The 26,732-nt window shown below is 48.4% G+C and overlaps 11 protein-coding genes across 11 annotated transcripts; 4 read left to right on the top strand and 7 right to left on the bottom strand.

The window, feature by feature from the left end:
* Positions 1 to 687: 687 nt before the first annotated feature.
* Positions 688 to 2,328, bottom strand: A1O9_04710 (uncharacterized protein; the record flags this gene model as incomplete). Its single annotated transcript, XM_013406998.1, has 1 exon — positions 688 to 2,328. The coding sequence occupies one exon, from the start codon at positions 2,326 to 2,328 to the stop codon at positions 688 to 690; it is 1,641 nt and encodes a 546-aa protein (XP_013262452.1).
* Positions 2,329 to 2,851: 523 nt separating this feature from the next.
* A1O9_04709 (uncharacterized protein) lies at positions 2,852 to 5,290 on the bottom strand (the record flags this gene model as incomplete). Its single annotated transcript, XM_013406997.1, has 6 exons — positions 2,852 to 3,144; positions 3,209 to 3,912; positions 3,984 to 4,075; positions 4,150 to 4,296; positions 4,348 to 4,448; positions 4,507 to 5,290. The coding sequence occupies 6 exons, from the start codon at positions 5,288 to 5,290 to the stop codon at positions 2,852 to 2,854; spliced, it is 2,121 nt and encodes a 706-aa protein (XP_013262451.1).
* A 1,124-nt stretch (positions 5,291 to 6,414) lies between these two features.
* Positions 6,415 to 7,738, top strand: A1O9_04708 (uncharacterized protein; the record flags this gene model as incomplete). The annotated part of the gene is made up of 2 exons (XM_013406996.1): positions 6,415 to 7,042; positions 7,095 to 7,738. 2 exons carry the CDS (start codon positions 6,415 to 6,417, stop codon positions 7,736 to 7,738), a joined length of 1,272 nt encoding a protein of 423 aa, XP_013262450.1.
* A 655-nt stretch (positions 7,739 to 8,393) lies between these two features.
* A1O9_04707 (uncharacterized protein) lies at positions 8,394 to 9,099 on the top strand (the record flags this gene model as incomplete). The annotated part of the gene is made up of 2 exons (XM_013406995.1): positions 8,394 to 8,769; positions 8,828 to 9,099. 2 exons carry the CDS (start codon positions 8,394 to 8,396, stop codon positions 9,097 to 9,099), a joined length of 648 nt encoding a protein of 215 aa, XP_013262449.1.
* Positions 9,100 to 9,165: 66 nt separating this feature from the next.
* A1O9_04706 (uncharacterized protein) lies at positions 9,166 to 10,776 on the bottom strand (the record flags this gene model as incomplete). Its single annotated transcript, XM_013406994.1, has 6 exons — positions 9,166 to 9,511; positions 9,574 to 9,689; positions 9,737 to 9,910; positions 9,960 to 10,161; positions 10,215 to 10,341; positions 10,401 to 10,776. 6 exons carry the CDS (start codon positions 10,774 to 10,776, stop codon positions 9,166 to 9,168), a joined length of 1,341 nt encoding a protein of 446 aa, XP_013262448.1.
* A 535-nt stretch (positions 10,777 to 11,311) lies between these two features.
* Positions 11,312 to 12,436, top strand: A1O9_04705 (uncharacterized protein; the record flags this gene model as incomplete). Its single annotated transcript, XM_013406993.1, has 1 exon — positions 11,312 to 12,436. The coding sequence occupies one exon, from the start codon at positions 11,312 to 11,314 to the stop codon at positions 12,434 to 12,436; it is 1,125 nt and encodes a 374-aa protein (XP_013262447.1).
* A 565-nt stretch (positions 12,437 to 13,001) lies between these two features.
* On the bottom strand, positions 13,002 to 14,274 carry A1O9_04704 (uncharacterized protein; the record flags this gene model as incomplete). Its single annotated transcript, XM_013406992.1, has 2 exons — positions 13,002 to 13,538; positions 13,606 to 14,274. The coding sequence occupies 2 exons, from the start codon at positions 14,272 to 14,274 to the stop codon at positions 13,002 to 13,004; spliced, it is 1,206 nt and encodes a 401-aa protein (XP_013262446.1).
* Positions 14,275 to 15,709: 1,435 nt separating this feature from the next.
* Positions 15,710 to 17,380, top strand: A1O9_04703 (uncharacterized protein; the record flags this gene model as incomplete). Its single annotated transcript, XM_013406991.1, has 4 exons — positions 15,710 to 16,042; positions 16,114 to 16,345; positions 16,393 to 17,258; positions 17,312 to 17,380. The coding sequence occupies 4 exons, from the start codon at positions 15,710 to 15,712 to the stop codon at positions 17,378 to 17,380; spliced, it is 1,500 nt and encodes a 499-aa protein (XP_013262445.1).
* Positions 17,381 to 19,208: 1,828 nt separating this feature from the next.
* A1O9_04702 (uncharacterized protein) lies at positions 19,209 to 20,128 on the bottom strand (the record flags this gene model as incomplete). Its single annotated transcript, XM_013406990.1, has 2 exons — positions 19,209 to 19,920; positions 19,986 to 20,128. The coding sequence occupies 2 exons, from the start codon at positions 20,126 to 20,128 to the stop codon at positions 19,209 to 19,211; spliced, it is 855 nt and encodes a 284-aa protein (XP_013262444.1).
* A 1,988-nt stretch (positions 20,129 to 22,116) lies between these two features.
* On the bottom strand, positions 22,117 to 22,500 carry A1O9_04701 (uncharacterized protein). The gene has a single exon (XM_013406989.1). It carries the CDS (start codon positions 22,393 to 22,395, stop codon positions 22,201 to 22,203), a length of 195 nt encoding a protein of 64 aa, XP_013262443.1. The 5' UTR covers positions 22,396 to 22,500; the 3' UTR covers positions 22,117 to 22,200.
* A 2,101-nt stretch (positions 22,501 to 24,601) lies between these two features.
* Positions 24,602 to 26,049, bottom strand: A1O9_04700 (uncharacterized protein; the record flags this gene model as incomplete). The annotated part of the gene is made up of 2 exons (XM_013406988.1): positions 24,602 to 25,873; positions 25,924 to 26,049. 2 exons carry the CDS (start codon positions 26,047 to 26,049, stop codon positions 24,602 to 24,604), a joined length of 1,398 nt encoding a protein of 465 aa, XP_013262442.1.
* Between the last annotated feature and the right edge of the window lie 683 nt (positions 26,050 to 26,732).

The raw sequence follows: 26,732 nt of genomic DNA, 5'->3' as shown, positions 1-26,732 counted from the left end.
TGAAACTAACCTGAGGCCCTCAAGTTATTAGAAGAGTATTATATTTCTTTAATAGCTTATTTTACTTATCTTACTTATAGATCTCTGTCACGGGATGCCATGGAATACATATATATAGTGGATTGCCTGAGATATCGACACTTCGTGCCGATACTCCACGTCTTTTTGGCTTAATCGCTAGGGGCTATGGCATCCGCTCTGACAAAGAGAGAGAAGAGGGGATGTCTATATAAAGTAAGTAGTAAATGCCCTAGTAGTAAGTATACCTTAGCACCTTAGTACTGTTATATAATAGACGACCAGCATCTAGTCATTTATTATATAGTGTAACAATTCGTCGGACAACTCATGAGAGCCATTAACAAATTCTCATTCCCACGGCATCTCTTATATACCTGAATTGTGTTTCGGATGCCTAACTTTCGGTTCTTTGCATGCTGTGGTCTCAGAATTTGCAGCTCGAGGCCGAGCTCTTGAAATAGCAGAAGGAGGGTTGTCAAGAGTAAGTGGCAGTCAGCCGTATTCCTTGCTACAGGCACAACGTCTTGGGATGGGTTCCGTCTATAGCAACCCAGCAACCCATTGGGCGGTTTGGCTACTCTAAAACCTAAACTAACCTAAGGAATGTCAAGGCCTATAGGCTTGTATTGCTCAGTGGACTTAGCATATCATAAACTCCAATCATTCTTAATTCCCAGCTCCAGAGGCCTCCTGTACCTCAAGTCTTTCTGTCTTCGAAGCCCGTACAGCTTGCAAGCGTGCATCCTTTGACCCCAAACAGTCATATGTAACGAAACTACGGATGGAAACTCGAGTCAGATACATCTCATCAATCTCCTCGAGCGTGCGCCTGTTGGTTTCTGGGACAAGGAGCCAGGTGAATACAGTAATCAGAGCATTACTGGCAACCCAGATATAACCATACTGAGCACCCCAATTTAGTGCCGTTGGATTAATGAAGTATGGAATGGTAAATGTGATAGACCACCCTGAAAGATATGTGATAGCAGCGGCGACACCGAAGGTGTGCCCACGCAGCCGCTGGTTGGGGATCTCACCCGCAACCTGCCACGCAAAAGGGCCTGTGGTTGCGGACGCGAAAAACAGGTAGATGCAACACATGGCGATAATAACTCTCCCACTCGTCGTATCGATGCCACGGATACTGTAAGGCAATGCAAGCCCGAGCATGCAAAGGGCCTGCACGATCCCACCAAACATCAAGATCGGACGCTTGCCGATCTTGCCAGTGAAAAGTGGTGTGAACATGACGCCGGCAATTCCACAGCAGACCAATATGATGACGTCGCGGAACGGTTCGGTGTCTCCAGACAGCATGAAGAAATAAACGCCGTACTGCGTGATGAATGGAACTCCGGAGGCTGCAGCAAACAGTCCCAACCCAACGCAGGTGCAGGTGCGTTTCAAATTAGGCCCTCGGACCAGCTCGCGGTAGCCAACAGTTTGGACAATCTCTCGGTCGACCTCGAGAGAATGTGTTATTTCGGTGATCTCTTCTTTGATCTGAAGATCAGTATAGCATGAGTCCCTCAAGAACCTCAAGGAATTGTGTGCTTCGATATGCTTGTTTTGAGAAGCCAGGTAACGTGGGGTCTCTGGAAGGAAAAAGAGTACAACTCCAAGAAGAAGTGGGATAATATACAAGATTCCTAGCGGAATTCGGTAAGAAGCCCGGGTTAAGATTTTTGCGGTTGCATTATTGACGATGACTCCAATCAAGGTGCCGAAGGAGATCCAGAACTGGAAGAAAGTATAGCTAAGGGATCGTAGGTTCGATGGCATGGTCTCCTGCATGTAGAGTTGCGAACAAACTAGAAGGAAGCCATTAGCTAGACCTAGTAATATACGGCCACTATAGAGGCCACCGAAACTGATTGCTGCCATTTGTACCGTGGTGCTGACCACGATGAGAAATAACCCGACTAGCAAGCCTCCTTTGCGGCCTATCTTGTCACAGACCCAGCCCGAAATGAGGGTCGAGAAGAACATGCCAAGCGAGACGAGGCTGCCCATGAGCTGCTGCACGGTAGTGGAGATCCCCATACCTCCGGGAAGTGTGGAGTCTTTGTAGCCAAAATCAAGGAGAAACCCTGGCATCGCTTGAAATCCGTTAACCATTCCTTGATCCAGTCCATACTCGAATGCTGCCATGTTAAAGAGGAGACACAGAGCGACGCCCCTTTTGTTGTCCCAGTAGGAGTCTTGAGTTATCTTTAAGCTTGGAGAAATGTCGTCTTGGGCCATGATTTGATCGTCGACCCCTGCATGGTCGACGTGAGCCTCTTCCGGTTTATCAGGGTGATGCATCTCAGCGAAGGGCTGGGCGCAGAAGTGCGCGTCTGATCAATCTTATGAGGTATATGTCACAGGAAATTAGCGGTGAAGAATGGATTTGTGAATTACTCAAGGTAAGGATGTGGGATTTGTTTGGGCTTTTGACCACTCCAGTAAGAATGTCGATGCCAGGACAAGCGTAAGGAGGTTGTGGGGTACGACGAATAAGGCTAGGTCCCCCACAAGCGCCTTCTGTCTTGGAGCGTCCTGGTGCAGATACCCCAGATCTTGGACCTCCCACCTGCTCCACTAATGGAGGTCCTGGTTGTGTGATATGCCATCAAACTTGCAGCTGGCTTCATCCCTTTTGACAATTGGAACTAGATGGACATCCTACCCCACAAGTTTCGACCAACACTGTGTGACAGTTCCTGTGAGAGTCTTGATGGGAAAGAAGATTCTGCAAGATGGCCGTGGGTGTTTCGCTCTCAGGTTTGGGGGAAGCTGTTCTTTCCAACCAAGATGGAAAGCAGGTATATGGGGGAGACCAAACTGTTCAAGGATTTGCGTTTCGGCGATTCTGGAGATGGACAGCAAAGGTCCGCAGTCGCGACTCGATGACTGACGAACATTCCCAGACCCAGTCCCGACAGAGATATGTGTAGAATTCAATGGCATCCAAGCAGGCACTACTATGTGGACGATGAAATGTACCTTGTTCATCAAGTTCGTTCATGATGCCACTGAAAATCTTCGCTACGGCCACTGCGAGTGCACGATCGTCCTTACTGGCATAAGTTGAGCTGGAAGGATCCAACACGCTGTCCCCATACAGGTGTAGCCACCACGCTAGTAATAATGCTTTGAAAGGTTGGTCAATACCACACGAAATAAATCTTTATGGACCACTTACCGCTTTCATAGACTGCAGCGAGAGCTTGAGGCCCAAACTCAAGCCCTCTAGTCTTCCTCAAGTATCTGACGCCAATCTTGGCTCGTACAAGCCAAGAGTTTGCTGCATATTTTATGACCTTCAAACTTCTACCATAGTCTTTGCAATGTGGTACTTCAAGACCACAGTCGGGGTTTTCTGCAATCCTCCTCAGGACAACAAGCTCGTCGCCGACGTAAAGGTGGTAGTATGCGGAGCAGAGCATAGACAAGCAGTCATTGAGTAGTGGGTCGTCAAGTCTGGTCAGGCTTTGTTCGGCACGCGGATGTTTTCGCCACAAACCCTCCCATATTGATAATGCTTGCTCACCCTTGAAGATATAGGAGGAATCAGATGATTCATGTATATCTATTCTCAATCGTTCTCTGGTGCAGATAGTACAGAGTTGTCCACTAATAAATGCTAAAAGCGTGAATGCGCTGATTCTACCGCAAATTTCGGGAAATTGGCCACGGTGCAATGCTTTTGCAAGGGACCACAGGTCCACTGAGTTATGGTTGAAGCCAATTCGATAAGCGGCCTTCCACTCTGTTTCAGACGTCGCGTGCCAGATCGTCTCGTCGCTGGGGCAGGATATCGGCTCAGGCATTGGTGGTAGAACTGTCAACGTAAGGGGATCAAGACTGAAGCATGTTGCTGAGACGACGAACATCCAACACACGATACTACGAGAAGCCTCTCAGCAACAGTACGTGCGGATTACCTTAGCGAGAAAAATTCACAACGAACAACGTACCGTGTACAGCTTTCCAGGAAAACCCACGTGTCCCAACTGTCCCCAGCCTGAACACGAAGCGCTCGGTTCGCTTCGATTATCCTACCCATCATCTTTCCAATAGTTAGTAGAGCGATTTCGAAGAGGAAACCTTGGCAAACATAGCCACTAGCTGGCGAGAACTCACCATGTGTGTTGTGAAGAGATGTTTCTGCGCCTGATAGAATAGATCACGGTTGCCACTGGTGACACCATATTGTGCACAGAGGAGCGCTGCCTGCGCTTCCCAGAGATTGAATGACGAGTTGTAATTTCCGAGGTTTTGCTTTTCGTACTGCACAATCGTTATGAGTAGTTGCTTTATGTCAATTCTGGATTACACTACCTGGGCGAGCAACAGGCAAGACGCTTCATAAGCCGATCGGGCAAACTCATTCTCAGACAAATGCACTGCACCTATCGCTAGCATAATCAAGACTAGCGCAGCTAACACACAGTTGTTAGCCAACAGCATTTCATACTTTGCCATTCCATCCTTACTTACGATGCTCTGTTGAAACATTGAAAGAGGCATAGTGGATGAAAGGGGCGTGAGGGTCAAAATGTCGAAAATAGGCGATCATACATCGTAAAGTACGGGAAAGGCTAGGTTTCTTGAAGTTGTCCAGATTAGCATCTGCATCGACAATGATCAATTTGGCATGAAATAGCTTAAGCTCGTTTGCCGTGATCTGAAAGGCACAATTTGGATTGACATTGAATTTCTGACCTGTATCCAGGCTGCCTGCATCTTTCGGTAGTTCACTAGCGTCCAGCTGGACTATGTTGTCTGTACAATCTGGGAGATTTATCAAGAACCTTGTTTCTGCGGCCGGAGAAGAGGGTACAGTGAGGCCAGACGGATTGTAAGCAAACTGACAGAGTAAGACATCTTCCAAGAAGGATTCGTTGTCGAACTGGAGATCTGGGAATTCAATCACGCTATCAGGCATTGGATTGTGGGCAGGTGAACCAATAGATGTAGGAGCGACATTTGCTGTGTTCAATGAATCTGCAATTGTCCGAGAAGTCCTGTCTAGGAAGTTCAGCTGTTGTGCGTTGTTTGCTGGAAGGTTGTAACTTTGGGGCTGATCAAGATGTGGCTCCAGAATGGGAAATTGCCCGTTTGGCGAGCCGACAGGAAGACTTCTAGAACGACTTTCGAAAAGTTCTGTGGCAGAAGAAGAAGGGAATTGAAATTGCAATGATTGTAGTTGTGGTCCATGGTCGCTGCTACGTGTCGTTGAGTTCATCACGGAAGGATTCACGATACTCATAGATCTGTCCATGTTGTGGTCCTGGGATCCGGTACAGTGTCAGCAATTGTCTTACCTAAGACAATCATTCTCGGAACAATGACAACACCTCGTTCGGTGAAATGCCAACAACATAACTCACCCGCGTAAACCTGTCCAACGCAGCTATCTGACTGGCGGCTGGCACACTATCTTCAGTCGCATCTCGATGACTAGCAGGAGACAGGGTGGATGGAAGGGAGGCTTGTAGCATTTGACTTTGATACACTGGGCAAGTCCTGCGGTGGCGCAGTAAGACATCATGGCGGCCGTAACTCGAGCCACATGCAGTGCAGACGTGTGGCTTCCAATTCTCGTCTAGATTTCGTGAGTTTCGAAAGAGCTATCAGCCAGAGACTTGTGGTATCCCTACGAGTGTTCACGTGGCGATCTAGGTGCTCGGCACGCAGAAAAGCCTTTTGGCATCGAGGGCAGATATGAGGTCGTTTTCTCATGGTCTTGGATGCTGTAACCTCGCTTGGGGGGAGCATTTTTAGCAGACTCACGTGATGATACCCATCGCCGAGTGCATCATCGCATGCACTGATCTGTATGTGCCATCGCTGGAAAGAGACTATCTAGACGCAGTCGATTAGGTTCGCAAAACGAGAGAATGAAGTCCGAGACAACAAGTAGGTCAGTGGAGTGGGGACCAATGGGCCGAGGGCCAGAGGGGCCCAAGTTCTGAATCTCCCCGCATTATCTCCTGAATGACTTAAGTGCCAAAGAGAGCAATCCAGTAAGGCTGAGATACTCCAGATCCCCACAGCTTCTGCTCCAAACCACATAGCAATGTTTGAGAAGACTGAGGTACTTCCCATGCTCAAGTCACGCGATTTGTGGAGGGATTTGCGGGCCCGACATACTTCGATTGTTCGGCAGATGTGGGGTTTGAGGCAACAATGATATCCTAGAACGCTAGTTAACTCTCCTCATCCCACTGGTGGTTTATGATGATACGTTAAGAATTGACTTCGATTATTGTCTTGTTGCTCCCCAGCTCCTCACTACAGGTACTGCAAGCCCCCAGTTTCGAAGATTTCCATCGCCACCTGGAAACCGTACGAATCTCCAGTGCAAATAATTAGACGTGCCCACCATTTAATCTCGTTATCAGCATGGGCTCCATTGGGAATTTAGACCAGATACATGTGATCATCGTTGGCGCTGGTATTGGTGGTGCCTCATGCGCAATCGCATGTGCGAGGCAAGGAATGCACGTCACGCTTTTGGACCAGGCAGCGGAATTACTGCCAATCGGTGATTCTATTGGGTTCGGCTCGAATTCTTCAAAGCTTTTCAAGCGTTGGGGTCTGTATGAAGACATGTGGCAAGTCTCGAGTCGTGCGGAAGATACCATCATGCGAAACTGGGACGGAGAGATCATCGCTCGAGACGAGACATTGGCTACAGCCGAATCTAGATACGGCTGTCGAGGTCTACTTGGACACCGAGGTAACTATCATAAGATTCTAGTTGACCATGCAATCAAAAATGGAGTCCATCTGCGCGTGGGACAAAAGATTGAGTCCTATGATGCTGACAAACCAAGTATCTTTCTCCCTGACGGAGAAGAAATTGTGGCAGATGTAGTTATCGCTGCAGATGGTGTGAAGAGCCCTGGACGTACGGCCGTTCTAGGGGTCGAAGACGCACCAATTCACAGCGGTTATGCGGTATGGCGAGCCTACGGCACTACTTCAATATTTGAAGGGGATCCATTGGTAGAAGAATTTCTGCAAAAAGGTGTGTTATCCATCATTCGGCCGAGGTCAGACTAGACTAATACTACCGCGAGACTGTGTCAATCTTTGGATCGGGCCCGATCTGCATGGCTTTGTCACCACCGTACGTAGGGGAACAGAGATCAACGCTGTGCTCACACACAAAGATGTAGCAAACATCGACGAAGGTTGGCAGTTTCCTGGAAAGCGAGAGGAAATTCTGGAAACAATTCACGACTGGGATCCTGCCTTTGTCCGCGTGTGGGAGATGATACAAAACATTGTTGATTGGAAGCTTGTCTACCGTCCATGTTTGGATAAATGGGTTTCAGATTCAGGTCTAGTTGCAGTGCTCGGCGATGCCGCCCACCCCTTCCTGCCAACGTCTACACAAGGTGCCAGCCAAGCCGTGGAGGATGCCGCAACGTTGGCGTTGTGCCTCGCAAATGCTGGCAAACATCAGGTTCCGCTGGCTTTACATTCTTATTTTGCCTTCCGTTACGACCATGTGAAGGCTGCACAGCAAGTGGGTGTCACTCAGCGGGATAAATGGCACAATTTACACGACAAAACAAGCAAGAAGATGGTCAAAGTTTTAGATACCTCCAAGGGCGTACTGGATAGCTATTCACTGTGGGGCTACGATGCCGAAAAAGTAGTGATAGATGGGTGGGATACTGTCTCAGAACAGATGAGAGTGCAATTGGGATCATGTTGACGTATAGATCTCGGGGAGCTTTTGTGACCCACTGCATATGTGGTTGCTATTTCACAGGAATCGGTATACATATTCCATCGAGAGACTCGAACATACACTCTTTGAATATAGTGGTCACCCAGTGCTGCCATCTTTTCCTTTCCCCCATAAAGGCCAAAACGCGATCTCACCTAAAGAGGGGAGACTAACGCTTGAAGGTTAGGAGACGTAACATCATGCGTGAACAAGCATATTTGTAAAATAGTTGGCATCAGGGCTCACCATTGTTAGAAATGAGAACTACATTTGTGGGTCCCGAATGAACAGGTAGTCGACACTCAGGGCGCTGACAAGTTCACTGGCTTGTTTCCGAGCACTGTAGGCGCCTCTGAAATCAGACTTGATCTCTTACTGGCGTCACTATTCCGGTGGTTGCAATCAGCGTCCATTCCCCCACAATTGGAGATTTCGACTTCATGGGAGCGCCCATTGGTCCCCACCCCCACATGGCTTCTCAGGCTATGCCCAATATAGAAACCTTATGGGGCCGATGTGCCCTTATGTAAAAAACTGGGGTTCATCGGTAGGCTCAGGGTAGGGACAACGTAGAGGCCGGGCCCAAAAATAAACTGCAAATCAATCTCCTTTACATTTGACGTTACTATTAGAAAACATCATGGCTACAATCCCAGACGAGATTTTGTGCGAGATCCTTTGCCCACGAGCAAAAGCTGGTGGAAAATCCGACGTCGTGTCAAATTTCAAGACCATATTCGCAATATCCAACCAAGCAGCGGCTTCCAGCAATTTCCCCCCTCCGTTAGGATTAAAAGTCTTCGAAAATGTGAACGCACATCCGGAGGAGGCAGGCTTGTTCTTGTTCTGGCGATCAATGGAGAATCATGATTGTTTGTCACAAACCCCAGGCTTTAAACCGGCTGCAAAGCTGTTTGGTGAAAAAATTGTACCAAACTTAGAGACACCCCTTCAACCTTGCTATCTGTGGACACGGCAAGGTGAGGTGGCTTTGCGTGATGCAAATTTCTGTGAAGGTACAGACCTCTTCAACTCTCCTCTGCATCTTGGGATAGCTGCTGATTAAGTTATTAGTTATCGAAGTTCAGATCTCTGGCTCAGAGGACATCGAAAAGCTAGGGGAATCATTTCCAACAGCCCTTGACAAGTTAAACCGGTCGGAAGGATTTCGTGGTTATTTCTATGGCCCGATATTCGGCGACTCAAGCACGTATGTTATTGTGGTGAAATGGAATTCAAAGGCGGATATGGATGACAATGAAGGGTTACAGGATGTTGAAAAGAGTATACTTGGTGTTTTGGGCGGAAGATCCTCCATTGTCAAGCGACATCAGATGTATACTTAAGAGCTACTTTAGATTAACCTCTCGTAGCCATATCATTCGTTGGAGGTGTTTTGAAATCTTTCAATATCACTGAACAAGCTCGCACTCTAGCATAACCGTAAAGGTCCTTAACCTGAAGAATCGACGCACTCTATATCCTGCCTGACTCAATAACTTTTCATATTCTTGATATGACCTCTCTTTTCCCCCAAACAGCGAAAATGTGCTCCATGTCATTGCATTAGCCATGTCCGCAAGAGCGGACTGCCTCTCAGGAATATGTTCCGATGGAGCAAATGTCGAAGAAGCAGGCGCGATAACAGGGCTTGCGACGAAGACTTCGTTGATGATCATCCTAGATCCGGCTGTCTGACGCATAGCAGTTGCCAAGTTTGATAAAATTCTAAGTACGTCGTCGTCATCGTATTCGTGGCTGAGACCAAGGTTTGTTAGTCCCGGTATCAGGTCTATGATATTGCTGCTCTCAGAACTCACAGAACACCTCTGAGATACCAGACATCACCCTTGCTGATATTCGGCTTGAAATAGTCTTGCTCGACGAAAAGTATTCTGCCTCCTCTCTCCCTGGAGCCCAATTCATCTGGAATTGCCTATACTTGGTCAACGTTACCTACTGGTCATCTCAAATCGATCGTACCCTTTTGACATTCTCGAGAACGGCTTCAAAATCCTGGAACACCCAACCAAGATCAGGGTACTTCTTCATCACGTCAATGCCGCTGTCTCCTGGTCCACAGCCAACGTCAATGACTGTAGCTTCCCCAAGTTCCCACCAAGGATAGTCTGTGAGAAGCGCCCTTCGTGTTAGTTTCTATGCTCCAAGTAAGTGTCGGTTTCTCTTGGTCTGATTTGCCACCTACATTTAGCCAACCAACAATACCATCGTTAGCTAAAGTGACCATTTCTGGATTACCCGGATCCGAGAAATATTCCAAGAATGTCTTGCCGTCCTTGGACACTTCTCCTACGAATGGGGCCGTCCTTTCCGTGAAGCTATCTTTAGTTTCTGACTGAGACACATTGCTCGGAATACCAAGGGCAGACCTCATTCCCAGATCAGTACTAAAAAGAGTCAACTGAGCCATCTAAAGTGTCTCTATAGTCTGTTCACGTACATGAATGACATAAAGGAGCGGGCTCCTAAGGATCTGGTAAGGCCTATACTATGTCGCGAGTGCTTAAAGACACCTTTCGACACTTCTTGGAAAATAAACTCTCCTGTCAGTACACGCATGATCCTTCCTGCTCAATGAATTAGCCTAAGTGGGGTCTAGGTGTTGATATCTGGACACAGTGATTACCTAATTTATGTTCGTTGGTATTAAGCTTGAGGGCGAGATCGTATAGAGATGCCACTCCACCAAGCTCAGTGAGCGTATCGGCCACATTCAAAGATACAACAGTGTTCAAAGCAGCTACTTTGTATGGCAGGAGGCCCAACTCGACCAATCTGAAGTGTGTAGGCGTGATCAAGGCCTCGACAGCTTTTAGATCAATTCGAATTTTGTCGATCAGGCGAAAAGCGTCTTGCGAGGGAAGTCTGTCCGTGTCATCCAGTCTACCATATGGCGTGGGATCCCATAGATGGGGTGAGTCACCGTGTGATGGTGACAATTGCTCGTCTAGCTGACGCAGGTTATGTGAGATGGTATCTCCCAAGCACGCAAGTAGTGACATCCTTAAATTCTAGGCTTTTTGTGTTAACTGGCTAGACAGCTAAGTTCAGAAAAAATTGTATGTTAGAGGGCGAATTTGAACTTGTACAGGACTGGGCTGTACCGATGAAGAATATCATAGCAGGTTCAGCACAATTATGGTAGAACGAAGATAGCAATGAATATCACGTCGGAACCTATTCGACCAACCAAGAGCTATTGGCACTAATCCGCAGATGGAGCAGTTCTTCCCCCACACCAAAAACCTAGCATTCTCACAAGCCGCTCGCGGGGCTAGCATTGAGGTTTGCTTCTCCAAGTACCATATGGAAATGAGCTCCCCCAGAGGCCACGGACCGATGATAAGAGCCGCGGTGGGGCTGGGCCTGGATGCTCAAAATCGTTGAAAATGGGATTTCCTGGAGATAATTCGCTACAACTTGGAAGACCCTCATCTTCATTACCTGTCACAACAGCTTCCCAAAATTTAAGCAATAGTGCAGCTTTTAGACAATTCAGTTTACCTCGCAACGCGTACGCATCACGTGAAAGCTTCAATGGCGTCCGAACAACTTCCCGCATCGATGAAAGCATACATCCTGGAAGAATTCGGTCAACCCTACCAACTGCGTGATATCCCTCTTCCTATAATCGAGCATCCAGATGACATCTTGATTCGTGTCGATGCAGGATCATACTGCCATACAGACGCTGTGGTGGCGGCTGGCACCATGCATCCACCACCGCTTCCACACATTGGCTGCCATGAATACGCCGGAACAGTGGTGGCCCTTCCACGGGGAAAGTCATCGAATCACGGCTTGAAGATCGGAGACACTGTCGCTGTGTCAGGCCGTGGCTATCATGTTTGTGAGAAATGCCGTGAATGCCAGAATCCTTCCGGTCCGGTTCCTGATGAGCCTGGATTTTCGGTGTACTGCCCTTGGACTCATGGCGGCCTCGGCGTTCACGGACCTGGAGGATTTCGAGAATATGCGATAGTAGATTCGAAGCAAGTGTCACCGATTCCGGATCAGATGACTGCTGTTGAAGTCGCCCCGCTGATGTGCGCTGGACTTACGATTTATGCGGCTCTGATGAAGTGCAGCCTTCAACAGGGACAGAGAGTCGGGTTTATAGGCTGTGGAGGTGGCTTGGGACATTTGGGTCTACAATTTGCGACAAAGATGGGGCTTAAGGCGCTAGGCGTTGACATTGCGCCCGCAGCCTTGGAGTTTGCGCAGGAGCTGGGAACTGGTGCAGACATTGTGGACGCCTCAAAAACCAAAGCTGACGAAATTCGCCAACAGTTAGGTCAAACGGACGGCGCGGCACACATCTCGGAGATGGGACTTGATGCTGTCCTAATTCTGACTGACAGTCAGCAGTCATTCGACTATGGCGTAGATCTGGTCCGCAATGGAGGATTGGTTGTCGTTGTATCGTTTCCACCCGAGGGATTTCAGGTATCAGCAGCAGACTTGGTATTTCGGCGAATACGGTTAGAGGGAACGCTAATAGGTTCAAACAAGGCTATGAAGGAGATGTTGGACTTTTGTGTGAAGTATGATGTCAAAGCACGAGTCAAGACTTATCCTTTCACCAAACTGAATGAGCTTGTTGAGGCGTATCACTCTGGAACTCCTGGCAAGCTGGTAGTGGACTTCTCGATGAGGAATTAAAAAGATGGCCTTTTCTGAGCAGTCTCCTCATGACGGGACAGAATCATCCACGGGAGGTAACGCGGGGTGGATAGATACCAACGCTAGTTAGTAGGGGTTGACTCCATAAGAAGGCTGATCTGATGGGATCTGACTCTAGCTACGTAGTTTCTAAACGGATGTAGATAAGTTACCGGCGGAGTACTATTGGCTAGTTAGCTCACGTCATAATACGTAACTAATATCGCCTATTTATAATATTGTACTTGTTTCACAGTTATTTATCGCTAAATTTTAGTTAACCTTGAATCCTACTCACAGGTGGGTTCAAATTAATCATCACTTTTGTATTTCGTGTTCCGTTGGCCTGCATATCTTTCCGCTCCACCCACTCAGCTTTATCACGGAAACCTCCATAACAAGATTCAAGGAGGCGTAAGACATAGTGTTATGCGCCAGTCTACTCCTATTCGAAGTTACCGGCCCGAGACCACATACAGAGAAGGGGAACTGGTGAGAGAAGTCTCTTCAGACAAATTGAGAAATATTATTTTAGAGTGGCAATATCATTTCCTCACCAGCAGTGTTACGTTAAGGAAAACATGTTTTCCCAAATTGTATCGCTTGCACCATCAAGAGAATCTCCCCAGTTACGAAGAATTTGAGTCGCATTGTCAACATCATTGTCTGGTAGAATCGCGTTCGGTGCACACAAGAGCCTTGGAATACTCCCCAATATGGGAAAATGCAGATCTTCTAGCATGACTGTTAGCTTTGTAGATGCTGCCTTTGCGGCAAACAGCTTTATTCCTGCCAATTCCTGCATGCAAGCTTGGGCATTGCTAATCGATGCAATCACTCCGCAAGAACTATCCACAAAGGCACTTCTAGCCCTCAAAATAGGCGCAACTTGAGAGGACAACTGAACAAGCAGACTGCTTGCATAAGTGCTCCATGGCCGAGCATAGTTGCGCAATGTTAAATATGTGACAATCGTATTCATCACAGATGAGGTCAAGGTCTCGGCCATTTGAGCCGTGCCCTCATAGTCGCTATTCTGTGTGACGTTCTGGCCATAGCGCAGCCAACTGCACCGAACTGCTAATCGTAAGACGTTTATCGCCTTGGGTGTCATTAGCCTCCACCGCGGTGGACACTGACGCTAGAAATAAAAAGTGACAAGCACGTACCTCAAATACAATGACCTTGAAACGGCAGGCTCTGTCCATATCTCCCGCCTCAATCAAGTTTGGTAGGATTCCCGTGTTCCAACTCAGGGCATTTGGCAGAGTGTTTTGAATCTCAGTCAGCGACATATCCGCCGTTTCTATCGAGTCTGGTGCTGCCGCTGTTTGAGTAGCTTTAACAGACACCATTGTGTCCCAAGTTTGGGCTACCACCTTACTCCAACGCATACTGAATAGTAGCCAGTCTGAATAAAAATCTGGCGGATTTGAGGGCATCGGCCAAGATAGTTGGACCATTCCCAGTCCACTTAGATGTGGATCAGTGCCGGGTGTAGCATCGTGCGTATACTGGCCAAACGAGATTTCCGTGAAGTCGCCGACACTAGCATGGTGCAGGAGCAGCGGTCGTTGGAAGCTAATCGCGACGCGGCAGTCCATATAGACTAACGTCCACCACAAGAGGCGGCGATACTCTATTTCACGAGTCGTGTAGGCTGACCATGTTCTCTCGTTGTTGACACCCAATGAATATGCTAAATCAACGGCTAGGGCTAAAGACCTGGAAATTCCACCTTTCCTGTCTAACATCGTCATGTAGATGATTTCGAGGATGTGATATCTGAGTAAGTCAATATTTGGGTGTTCCGCGCTCTCAAATTGACTGAGCAACATTTTGCTTTCGGAGTACCATAACAAGGACGCCTGTCGGTAGTAGTCTTCTGTCGGAGACGGTCGGTTTGAGTTTAGTGACCCATCACCTCCTAGGTAGGTGCCTACCGCCAGTAACATACACGTTAAAATAGCCAAAGAAAGGAGCTCCCCATCAACGGGAATTCGACTTGATTTTCCCTGGCAAGTGCTGTGCAGGAGAAACAGATCTGACAGCCGATTGTAGAAGTCTAGCCTGTCTACGCAGGGGTAGAACAGTTCGAGTTCCTCAAAACAGAGCAATAGCGTCGTACCTAATTGCTGGCTAGGGCACAGCTTCGATGTGACGTATTTGGGCTTGTCAATCCCTTCGAAATTGGGACAACCGCGAAGTTCTGGAGGAAAGTGAGATTGTTGGACGGGCTCATAGCCGGTGAGTGGCGTCGTAGATGTGGCTAAATCCAATTGCTGACCCAAAGATGTATCCGTGCGGCGTCCTTCGGTGCGCCCACTTGCCGTCGGGCTGTGCTGCTGTGTCAATTGGTAAACGCCAGTCTGCGCAGTATAATCCTGATCATGCAACCACTCGCTCTGATCAATTTGAGAGAAAGATTCTGGGTGAGGATTTGCTCTTTGGAGGTGATCAGAATGATTTACGAGAAGTAACTCAGACCCTCCGCATACCTTGCTATAGATCCAATCCGGTCTGGACTGCCCGGTGTGGTATGGTCTCGTAGGTAAGTACAAAATCTATTCCTGCTCGTCCTGCATCCTCTGCAGGGCTCGTCTCCGGAGCACTATCGTCAATGTTCAGCATGGCGGGCAAGAAGGAAACTTAAGGCCACTTGCCCTTATCTTGCGCCTTTTACATTCGACGCTGCAGAGGCGACGCAGGCTTAGCCTCAATCACAGCAGAAAAGCGCAAGTCTCTTACCACGCATTTCTGACATATTTTACACGTTTGCGAGGCTGCGGCTCGCTTTCCGTAGGGCTGGACATGGTTTCTGAGTTCGATATTGGGTTCGGTGCGGTGTACGCCTAGGAAAGAACGATTCATCTTTTGACCCTAAGAATGTTACCATTTGATATCGCATGCGCAGTGCTTAGGTAGAATTCTGTATGCCAAAACTCAAGGATGTGCTGACAGGCGGGTGGTCAGCCGACACAATGCTAAGGTTTAGGTTCGGTAGGGATCTGCAGGCATTCCGTGCACTTGCATCGATTTCCGTGTCCCCGCATCAGCATTCTCAACTCCCAAAACTATGGGTATTCTTGTGGCAATCTTCTATGTGGTGGACGATCGAGCCCCTGACCATGCCCAAGTGAAGCAATGCATGGAAGCAAAGCAGTTTCCTCCGCCCTAGACTTGCTGTCGGCACCCGTGGCCAGTATAAAACGATCCCTCATTGCCCGCCATCCTGGAATGGTCACCTGCAAATCCCTTTCCGGTGCCTCCATGATGTCTTCTATTCCTGAACTCTTCACAGTCCAGAATCTCCAGTGTGTGCTTGTAGTTGTGGGAGCAACCTTATCCTTTTTGTGTGTTACCCTCTTTCAAAAGAGCAAAAGGGCCGGGTTATCGCACATCCCGGGCCCTTTCATAGCTCGATATACCAACTTGTGGGCAGTGTACGTGACCTGGAAGACGGATCGAGAGGATAATCGAGTGTCCCTCAATCGAACTCTACAGGAGCGATATGGAGACGTAATTCGAACAGGGCCGAGGAATGTTTCTGTCACGGACCCTGCTGCCATCCCTGTGATATATGGCGTCCGCTCTAGGCTCGACAAGGTAAGTGAGCCTTCTCGAATAAAAGGACCAAAGCAGAAACCACAAGATTGAATTTACGTGATGACACTCAGGGCCATGCTTACGTCCCATTCCGGCAAGCCGGAGTGACCACGAGCCTCCTCAGCATACCAGATGAAACCACGCACAGCAAATATCGCAAGCTTGTATCAAATGCGTATTCTTTGTCTTCAATAAAGGCATACGAGCCGTATGTGGATGAGATGATCAATAGACTTGTCCACGTCTGCAACGAGCATGCCAAGACAGGCACTCCAATGAACCTTAGTCTGTGGTGTCATTATTGTGGGTAAATTCTAGTCCTCTATTGTCTTCGCTAAGTACTTTCATAGACTGTTTTGACGTGGTCGCCAAAATCACCATGGGAGACACGCTGGGTTTCCTTGAAGGTCGAGACGCTTACTCTTTGATCAAAAGCGTGAAAGCGTTTGGCGCCTATACTGGGGTGGTTTCGCAAATGCCATGGCTGCACAAAATCTTCCAGGACAACCCGTTGATGAGGAAGACCAAACCATCGCCATTTATGAAGGTAGTTCAGAAGACGGTTGAGAGCCGCCTTGAGAAACCCGATGTAGAGAGCCGGTCACGACCTGATCTGCTGGCCCATTTCATCGCGACACACCAAAACAATCCCGAGATGGATCGCTTGCAAGTGTTGATTACTACCTCGGGAAATCTTATTGCCGGTGGACTGAGTCCCGGAAAGACTTTTAATGAGATTTGCTATTTCTTAGCGGCAAATGTGCAGGCACAGGACACGCTCCTGTATGAACTCAAAGAAGCAAGGTGTACTCATCTCGCGAGTTATGAAGAGCTCAAGCAGCTAGGTTTTCTCGAAGGGGTAATCAAAGAAGCACTTCGCCTACACAGTTCGACTTCGTTCAATCTACAGAGAAATACAGGTCCAAACAGACTGGAGCTCCCAAACGGTATCCATATTCCACCCTACACCAATATTGGCTGTCCAGCTGGCGCTATTAATCAAGACGTTCGTGTTTTCGGCGAAGATGCACACATCTACAGACCTGAAAGATGGCAACAAGCGAAAGATGAATCTCAGGAGGCGTACATCGAGAGAAGAAAAATCATGGAAAGAACCGAGCTCTCGTTTGGACAAGGGTCCCGGACATGTATCGGCAAGAACATCGCATTGATGGAGATGTTCAAGGCGGTGGCTACACTCATGGGACAGTTTAAGGTAAATCACCTACACAAGTTATATATAGGGACTTCATTTAACCAAGTCGCTAGTTCGAACCAGTGGGCACACCTGCAAAGGATAAGGTCATTGTGAAGGTGCATCGCAGAGATAGGGCTTGAATGTAATTGTGCAACACCGTATGGTTAACCATAAGCCCGCCCTTAATGTGCTATTCCATGGCCTATAGATGAATTTTGAGGCTACGTATTAGTTATCATTAAATTCAACGTTAAACAACCAGCTAATACTTAAATTGTATAGCTATGACCACTATATTTTGCTTGTTACCAAGCTCCACCAGATTCTATTACTTACGAAATACCAGCTTCACTCATATGCACAATATTGCCTGGCGCTCATGCCAACAAGCCTGGTGCATCGACCATCTCTTACATTCGGAATCCATCTATTGCAGAAGTTAGACGGTCGCTCGAGGTCATGCGCCGATGAGAACTCAGAGCGTTAATTCTCGAACTCGCTGGTCGTCCTGCCGTTGAGAACCAGTGGGTGCTGACTCATGTCGAGATCTCGTCATCTGTGCGACTAAGGATGAAGCTTCTCAAGGATCTAAGCTAGCAGTGAGATTGGACTACCTGCCAGCTCATATTCAATCGTTTGCGGCGTAGTGGATTGTAGCACAAGGTAGCTGGTTCCTGACTTGAGAAAGTCTTGCTATCGTTGCACACGATTCTTCTCATTTTCCGTTGGATTTTTCCACCATGTCTAGACATAGTACCAAGGATGCTCCAGGGCTTTAGGAGGCCCAATAGGCAGCATACCAACATGGGATGCGCTGCAAGACTTTTATAAAACCATGCAAAGGCACAGGAGACGGTAAAGCCCCAAGCACCACCTTGTGTGACTGTTAAATTCCGCTTAGCACAAGTGGCGAAGACAGGAAATTTTGTTCCCACCATACGATTCGTAGTTCAAGCTTTTCAGGATCCTGTGACAAACTTCAAGATTCTCCTTACTGCCACAACAACCCCAATAAGCTACGGGGTTGTGTAGTTCTTTCGCTTTCCAAAAGCTTCAGGGACAATTTCATCATGGTATGTGGCACTTTCGACGCGAACGGAGCTAGAAGCCACTGGATCTGTAATGCGAGTACAGGAGGAGGCAATGGCGCAGATATGATGGGACGACTTGGTAGTACAGCAAGTTATATGCAGAGTGCTGCTGAAATCAAGTCAGAAAGGGGGTCGGAAGTGAAAGGGATCGGATCGAGATAGAGAGGGCGTCGGCGTAGGCAATGGCACTTGCACTCAACAATCAATCACATCGACCATATCGTAAATGTCCACAACCCCTGTGTGTTCAGCCTTGGCCTAATACCTCGGCTTCATAGGATTGATAGGCATTCATCCATTACACTATCACCTGCGAGAGTGTGAATAATTCTCCATGGCCTGAGAACGTGGCAAACTTCCATCCTTCGAAGGCGTAGAGTCGTAGACGCACATTTATAGGGACTGTGCCCTTAATCCTCTTCGTATTCAGGATATACAGAGAGATTGCACCCCCTTGCCTAGGCCTCGACGCCTCTGGTGTACCTTGGAGCCACGTTGCGTTCAGGTCGCGATATCTATTCTAACTCACGGATATACCGTAGCCTTCGGAGATAGGTTGGTAAGGCTACAGACATGGATATCCAGCACCCAGGAGCAAATTATTGGTCAGGATATTTGAATGGGGAGAAGCATGAATCCCCGTCCACGAGGAAAATAATTGGATATTCTGTCACTATTTTCCCGCTGCCTAATGGACTTCCACCCCGGACAGCAAATTTGCCAAGAGGTTTTGTAACTACAAAAATTGGACCGAGAATTGAAGGCCAAGCGACGGATAAACAAGGAGGCAATTATAACCTCCTTGTTTTTTCTCTTCTCTAAAATTCAGAACCATGTTCTCGTCGCTAACCTTGACTTGAAATGGACAATACGTAGTCTAGTAGTCTTCAACAAACGTCCCATGGGGCCCCAATCCATAAACCTGGGGCATATACGCCCTCGCTACCTCCGTAAGAGTTCTCCCATCCATGGCAACCAGTACACTACGCGTCCCCTCCCTGTCGCAAACAATCGTCAGAACGAGTCCATCATCCTCCTCGGTGGCACCGGGTCTCCCGATGAAAATCGGCTCGCATGGACAACTTTCTCCATTATCTGGTTTCCAGCGCAGGAACTTCCCAGTTGCCCAGTCGGACTTGACGATACTATTGAAGAAGGCTGCCTGCGTGATTTTGAGCCCGTTGCTGAGACGACCCATTGGCACGAGCGTGCCCGGGGCGGATTCGCCGTTACCGCCAGTGGCGTAGACGTATCGATAGGATGGGTTCATCGAGGCAGATTTGGAGATTCGTGGAAGCTCCATGCCAGTGCCAGCGATAGCGGAGGCGACGGTGACACGACCGGGTGCACCGGAGAGGCTGTATTGGTGGATATTCAGATCAGCGAGTTCGTATCGTGTCAGGGTCCCATTTGCGTAGGGACCGGCAGGGTCGACGACATTGGAGAGAGTGTATTCCCGATAAGGTATGGTGGCTTCGTCGTAGCTGCATAGGTCGATGTGGATGGTGGTGTCGCCATTTGCGGTCTGGAAATCGTATCCGTTAACGGAGTGAAAGAAGGTAAAGCTCGGCGCGTCGTACTGAGCGAGCCTATAGGGGCGGGAGTTATTAGATCTAGTGCGTAATGTACGTTATGATAGAAGAGACGATCTTACAGTTTTCCATCTTCTTTGCTAAGCACGAAGAACGAGGTTGGGATGTCCTCCTCAACCTCCATGATCTGTGCCACGGGCTTTGAGGGATCTGAAAAATTCATCGAAATCGGATTGCGAACGAAGACAACATATTTCTGAGTCATGGCGAGTGAATGGATGTAGCAGGGACGGCAGGGGAGGACAGTCTACAGTGATACATATTAGTCACTCTTTCTAGAGCTTGACTAGGCTTGAACTTACCTTCCACATCACCTTTGCGGGTGAAGTGGTATAATTTATAGCAAAGATCCAAAGCTTGCCGTCCTTTGAGATAAGATAGTTGTAGATCTCACCTCGGATCCGGTCCTTAGGTGGGTGGGCACAGATCCCCAACCCAGATAAATCTTTGTCGATTTCGCCATAAGTCAAGAGACGCTTGGGTTCTAGAGTCTTAGCGTCGCAGACTTGTAGGACATTAAAGTCGGTAAGCACAATAAGCTGGACGTGTGAGTACTTAGGCCTATCTTTATGGCTCCCACAAACATACCTCATCCTTTGTTGGCACACCGGCCGTTCGACCTCGATCATATGGGTTGCTGCTTGGTGGCATCGCAAAACCTCGGCGAACAACCACGTTCATGTTGAGAGCATCCGGCTCCTGGTATCCTTCTGGGAGGTATAGTGATTGCTTTAAGCACAGTGGTAGTCAGCACTAAACATTTATATCCTTTTGGACTTTTCAACAGACTCGTGGCACTGCAGCGGTTGCTTCTCACATACCTGTTTCCCATAGAGGGTGTAGCAAGGGTCCTCCGCCTCGACAAGCGGCATGTTCGGGTTAGGACCAAAAAAATGAGTCTCGAGGTAGCCCTTCTTCTTCGCTCGCTCAATAACACCATTTGAATTATGCTTACTCATATAGAAGACTTCTCCGCCTTCCATGCGAAATTTGTGTAGAATTCCAAGGCCATCGAAGAAGTGCTGCAGCACAGCATCTGGCTTCGACCCATCTTCGGATAGCGGAACAGTGTATGTCCCATTGCCACATCTGCGAGGTCTGTTAGATAGAGAATAGGACGATGACAACTTGCCAGATTATGAAAGGGATAACTAATACCTAATGAAGGAGCCCGAGAGCCATGTTGGCCAAACGCCTTTTTTAGGGCATTGAACTTCCTCGGGGGTCTGAACAGTATTTCGGAAGTAAGGAGGGACATATTTCAGGTCCTCCTCCTTGAGGGGGTAGGTATTGACGGCCACCTTGCGCTTTGCAACCATTGCAATCGAGATATCTATAGGGGCTCGATGTCAAGTTAAATTTTGGATGATGGTAAGATATTGGCTAAGTGTAGGTGCTCCAAACCTCGAAGAATATCGCGGTTTAACATTAGTCTTTTAAATAGGTCTATGATGAATGGTGGCAGCACAAATTTTGAGCTCGTAACTGCCGCCCGGGTCAGAAGATGCCGAAATGGATCACAATGATTCTGGGGATCAATATGAGACTGCGGGAAGAGAAGGCCCCAGCAGAAAGCTCCAATACTAAACTGACGTAGCCCTTGCATGTAAGGTAAAATGACCGTATAGTCACTCGAGTTGTGATGAACTCTAACGAAAACATGACTTTTCAATGAGTCTAGAACTAACCACCCCTATCCTGTGGATGCTCTCCTTACGTGCGCAGGAACCAAAAATGGGCTGGGCTAGCTGGGCCCCGCATCCGCCCCTCCGGGGAACGCACGGGAATCGGTGTGTGGGATGAATACAGACGGTGAGGGCGGAAAACTTGCACATTCATTAGAAATCAAATATGCTTGACTGGAGGAGAACTTTCTGCATTCGACGGTGGAACTACCGAGGGAAACGGCATTAAACATCCCAAGTCACATTAATGTTACGATAACGAGACGACTCGAATTGTATGAGCGCGAATGTGAAGGGTAGATCACCGTATCCCGATCAAGTCGGCGTAGCTCATTGAGGTGATATGATCATAGCGATTCTAACAAGTCCCTCTGTGTATCCCTACACAGTAGCTCAATCCCTCAATAACAAAAGCGGCCACTCTTGTTTAGTCCTTTCGCCTGAAATCTGGATGCCTCTACCCGAGGCCATGGATCCATTTCTCGATCATTTCCCGGAGGGCATCGAATCAGTTTCGGTGACCGAATTTCCAACTGAAGCCGCAAATTCCCAGTACAGAGCGGAATATGTATGGAGGAACGGTTGGAAGTCGTTAGATAATCAATGTTCTATCAGATAGGGTGGTGCGGACGGTGGTAGGGATTACGAAAGCAAGGTCTTGGAACGTGATATTGAGCAATAGAACAATCGTAGATACCGCAAGAGTAAACGGGTTAAAGATTACATGAAGAAATTTCCGGACACCGAACTCGACAAGCAGTTCCGTCATGTTTACACGTACAAGCATGACTCTATAGATGACCAGCTCCTTCTCACCGGCGCTGAGCCATGTCGTTGTCTCGGGGCGGTCTGTTAAATTAAAAAGGGCAGTGAGGGCGAGACCGGTAGTAATGGTGCATTATTGATAAAAGATGTCCAGTCAACACCTAATCCCGTAGCTGTCATTGACAAGAGAGAAGACAACTCATTGAAGATAGTAAAGATCAGCTCCCAACCATTATCATGGCCGGTTTGGAGTCGCATCCTATGGGACCGAGGCCACTTTTGAATCCAGCAAGACGTGTTATATGACGAGCCGCAATGGCTGTAGGATGACATTCCATGTATTCATTGTTGCTTGTATGAGAGAGAGAGAGGGATGGAGGGAGAGAGATGAGTACTATGCAGTCATAGAAATAGTCGTAATAGTCACTGTTGATGTGGGAGCGATTCACCGTGTTATGTGTCAAGAAAACTACTTCCTAAAGATAGACAACTATACTTTAAACAAAGCGGTTTCTTGACGAATTTTGAAAATTGTGTCTAGTGTCATATCACTTGTATTTGCTCGACCAATGAAGCCTATACCTCCCCAGTTCTACGGTATACTTTGTTCCTTGTCCATTGGGACTAAATATGGAGAGAGCTCACCTCTCACAGAAGAGATAGAGCCACAGAAAACACAAATCAATGTTCCGAGCGTCTGTCTCTTTGTCGAATGATAAGTGGCCTGGTCAAGCGTTTCAAGCTCGACTTATCAGAAGCTGTGACATTCTATTGCCTTCATTCAGCCGCTCTCAATGCTGCATGTGTTGGCTTACACTCCTTCCCTCTTGTTGTCATATGTTCTGGTGCATTCTGGTGTGCTGCGTGGCTCATGGGCTGGTGCTATGGTTGGGTTCTGGGCTGATGCGATGAGAAGGGAGAACACGGATTGATATGGCCATCTCGACAACTAGTCACAAGTGAGGTCTTCAGTGCTTGTATCAAGGTCCGCGTCGTGGGATTGCCCAGTCTATCTGGGTCCGCATTTCCCCAGATATCCTACCCGGTCGCCTTCTATAAGGTCCGGAGAAACGTCCTACTCACAGAAGTATAACAAAATAGGAGTTTATCAATTGCAGATTCATCCTACCTTGGTTGTAGTATTTCTGAGAACAGCATTGGGGGAGGTGTCGCGTAACTGCGTGACAAGGTCCGCTCAATAGGTTTCTGGACACTGTACTCGAGAGTTGTAATCCTTATAGCAGTTCTGAACATGGTATTGCACAGTCGAAGAGGGACAACAGCTGCCCAGGTGCTCCATGGTAAAAGTCATCGTAGAGGGCGATCTTTATTACGATACTGAAATCAAGTGTCTCAGTAATGAGGTTGTCAGGTCTCAAGAAGTTGCCCTGTTCAATGACCCCAGAGAGCATGCGAACCTTGAGGTGTGTCGGATTAGGTTATTTTAACCATAGCACTTGATAAACCTAGTGCTCTACGAGATGCTTTGCATCTGGTTACCTGCTTGAGATTGTGGCTCACTCCAGAGTTGCAACTAATTCGAGAAGTCCATGACCGTTAGACCCCGCCCCCTTCGCCTTGATTCACATCACCTACAACAACTGCATCTCCTCGTGCAAACACTAACGCGAACCCTCTTCACCGAGAAAATACCACAACGGGGGCCTCTCCAGCGGATTCGACAGCTACATATCGTAGGGGTCTCTTCTCATGTCAACATCGTTGATCGGTGATCCTGAGCCTTTGCATCTGAAAACGATTGTCGACCGCGAGGTTGGGTAGGACACGTCGCGAAGTGTTTTGCACCTTGGCTGTAAGGAATTAATGCCGTTGCTGGTTCAAGGGACAACATGGCAGATGGGGAGGGTCATTGTGACGTGAATGCCGGGTTGCAAGGGAACGAACTTCAACCGGACAAAATACCTACTGCCAGGCACGGCCACGGAGGCGAAAAGTTCCAGGATTGGCACGTTCAGGAATGTTGTCGAATTTGCTCGATGCGGATATACTATACATAGGTTGGAATGGAAACACTGGCAACTGGTGGAAACTTGGATTTCTCTAAACCCTCTCCACGAGCTAAACAAGAGTCCAATCTGCCAGGATATCGACCATGCGGTCCTTTTGTCCGTCTCAAAGCCTTATTGATACTTTTCAGCTCCTCTTTCCAATATTCAATGGATTCTGTCCTCTTTAACATTCGGTCTGGTCCTGGAAAGGGGTGCCGCTTAGAACCACGTCCAAGACCTCTCCCGGAGCTTCATCCCATAGATATACAGCGGAATGACAAAAACGTAGCTCGCCCACAATGCTCCAGCCATGGCACCAAACTGTTTGGCCGCACCGTCACGCAGGAACCAGTCCATGCTTTCGAAAGACACGCAAAATCCCAGCACATTCTTGACCACGTTGACGAGCAGGGCAGTGTGAGCTGCCTTGTGTGGGTACGAATCGATCGTGTAACTCAGCAGCACATTAGCCGATCCGGTGAGGCCGAAAGCTAACAATGCCCAGCCAAATGCGGGCCCGAGCCAGTGTGTGTGATTTTGCATGGAGAGACCGATGATCAGGACGCCCGCGGGACTGATAACGGCGCCCAGGATGACAACTACCAGACGACTCTCGGGGACGTGGACGCCGGCATTTCGCTGACGGGTGTGGTAGGCTCGCCAATCTGCGAGGAGACCCCCAACGGGAAGACCGACAACTAGACCGATGAGCGGGGCGATATTGAGAAGGCCGACTGCTCGTGCCGTCCACAGGAGAGGTGGAGATTGGAAGACGTTGCTGAGGACGATAGAGGTTGCGACAGTCCAGCCGATCGTGAGGCCGAAGATGATGATGGTGATGAGCACAGAGGGATATTGTAGCATGAAGAATGGTCGGTAGAGGTATTGTAGTGCGCTCTCCTGTCTGGGTGGGAGGTCGCTGAGTCGGAGGTGAAAGGACTTTTCCACCCAAACTTGCCAGAATTGGTGACTTTGCGGCGGCCGTTGTTCTGCAGAGACCGGAGGGAGCACCGAAAACTCGACCTTCTCGCTGGTCGTGTCTTGTTTGGAATCCACATTGTCCTCCGTTATATGTCGGGTATACGAAGGGGCGACGCCCCTCGTAGTCGTTTCAGGCAACATCAGGATTGAGGCCAGCAGATTGAATCCGATAATGATGGCCAAGAACTTGAAGAACCATCGCCACTCTCTGGTTTGTGTTTCAATGACACCAGCAAAGATGGGACCCAGAGCGGAACCAGCAGCTAGAAACCCAACGTAGACGGCCATGGCTGAGGCGAGTTCTTTCTCCTGGAACGTCTCAACTATGATCTCCGGACCGAGGGACTCGATAACACCGCTGAAAAGGCCTCCAACAACTCTGGTTGCGACCAAAGAGTTATAGGACGTGGTGTAAACGGTCCAGATGTTGCATCCGAGGAACCCGACAAGTGTGGTTAGGATTGTCAGACGCTTTCCAATGTATCTGTACAATACGATGGAAAACAGATTCTGCCTCTAGATTAGTGTTGGTTCAATCATCAGAAGGAATCAACGCATACCGAAAGACCAAGTGTCAACAGGGCATAAGAGGACAGCCACGAAACTTGACTAATGGGAACATGGAATTCCTTGATGATCGGGCCGAAGAGAGGCGAGATTCCGGCGGCAAACATATTGCCCAACATGTTGTAAAGGCTGATGTTGATCAGGATGATGATTCGCCACCAAAGAGGCCAATTCTACAAACAATGAAAGACCCAGTCAGTACTAGCCTGCCTTGCACTATCTCGTTTGCGTTCGACACAGGATTGCCTTCTAAGAAAACACCCCAAATAACGATTTCAAGGGCTTACATGTGGCTGCAGGTTGCTGCCATGTGGGGCGCCACTGTTGACTGAAGCATTTCTGGAAGCTGAAGTCTCAGCCATGATCGTGCCTCGAGGGTGCACGAGTAGAGTAGTGAGCAAGCTTTGTGACAGCAAGAGTCACGTAGGGGAATGTCAATTGTGGCAGCTCAATAGGAGGAAGCTAGCAGACGCACTACCGGAGTGAAAAGGGCGATACCACAGGAAAGACGAGATTGTAGTAGTCTCAGTCGGAAGATTGATAAGGACAGGGCTGTCCAACCTCGGGGAAGGACAGGGAAGCGTGGCGAGCCGCGGGAGGCTGATTCGGACCGGGACAGCTTAATGGAGACATCTCTAAATAGAACGTAAACCTTGAGTGGTGACGGTGACAACGACCGGTCCGGCCTCAGACGGACAACTCTTCAAAGAGGCTGCCGTTCGCGAACTAAGGCTTGTGTTAGGGACACACCCCAGGCTCCACCAGCATATTCCGGGGAAAGGTTGGAACCGCTGGGGACTTG

This window comes from Exophiala aquamarina, assembly GCF_000709125.1.
Source record: "Exophiala aquamarina CBS 119918 chromosome Unknown aczIA-supercont1.3, whole genome shotgun sequence".
NCBI lineage: Eukaryota > Fungi > Ascomycota > Eurotiomycetes > Chaetothyriales > Herpotrichiellaceae > Exophiala > Exophiala aquamarina.
This window is presented reverse-complemented; position numbering and strand designations above follow the sequence as displayed.

Coding starts and splice junctions, on each gene's coding strand:
- A1O9_04701 (XM_013406989.1), bottom strand. CDS start 22,395: ATGCTTGTACGTGTAAACATGACGGAACTGCTTGTCGAGTTCGGTGTC.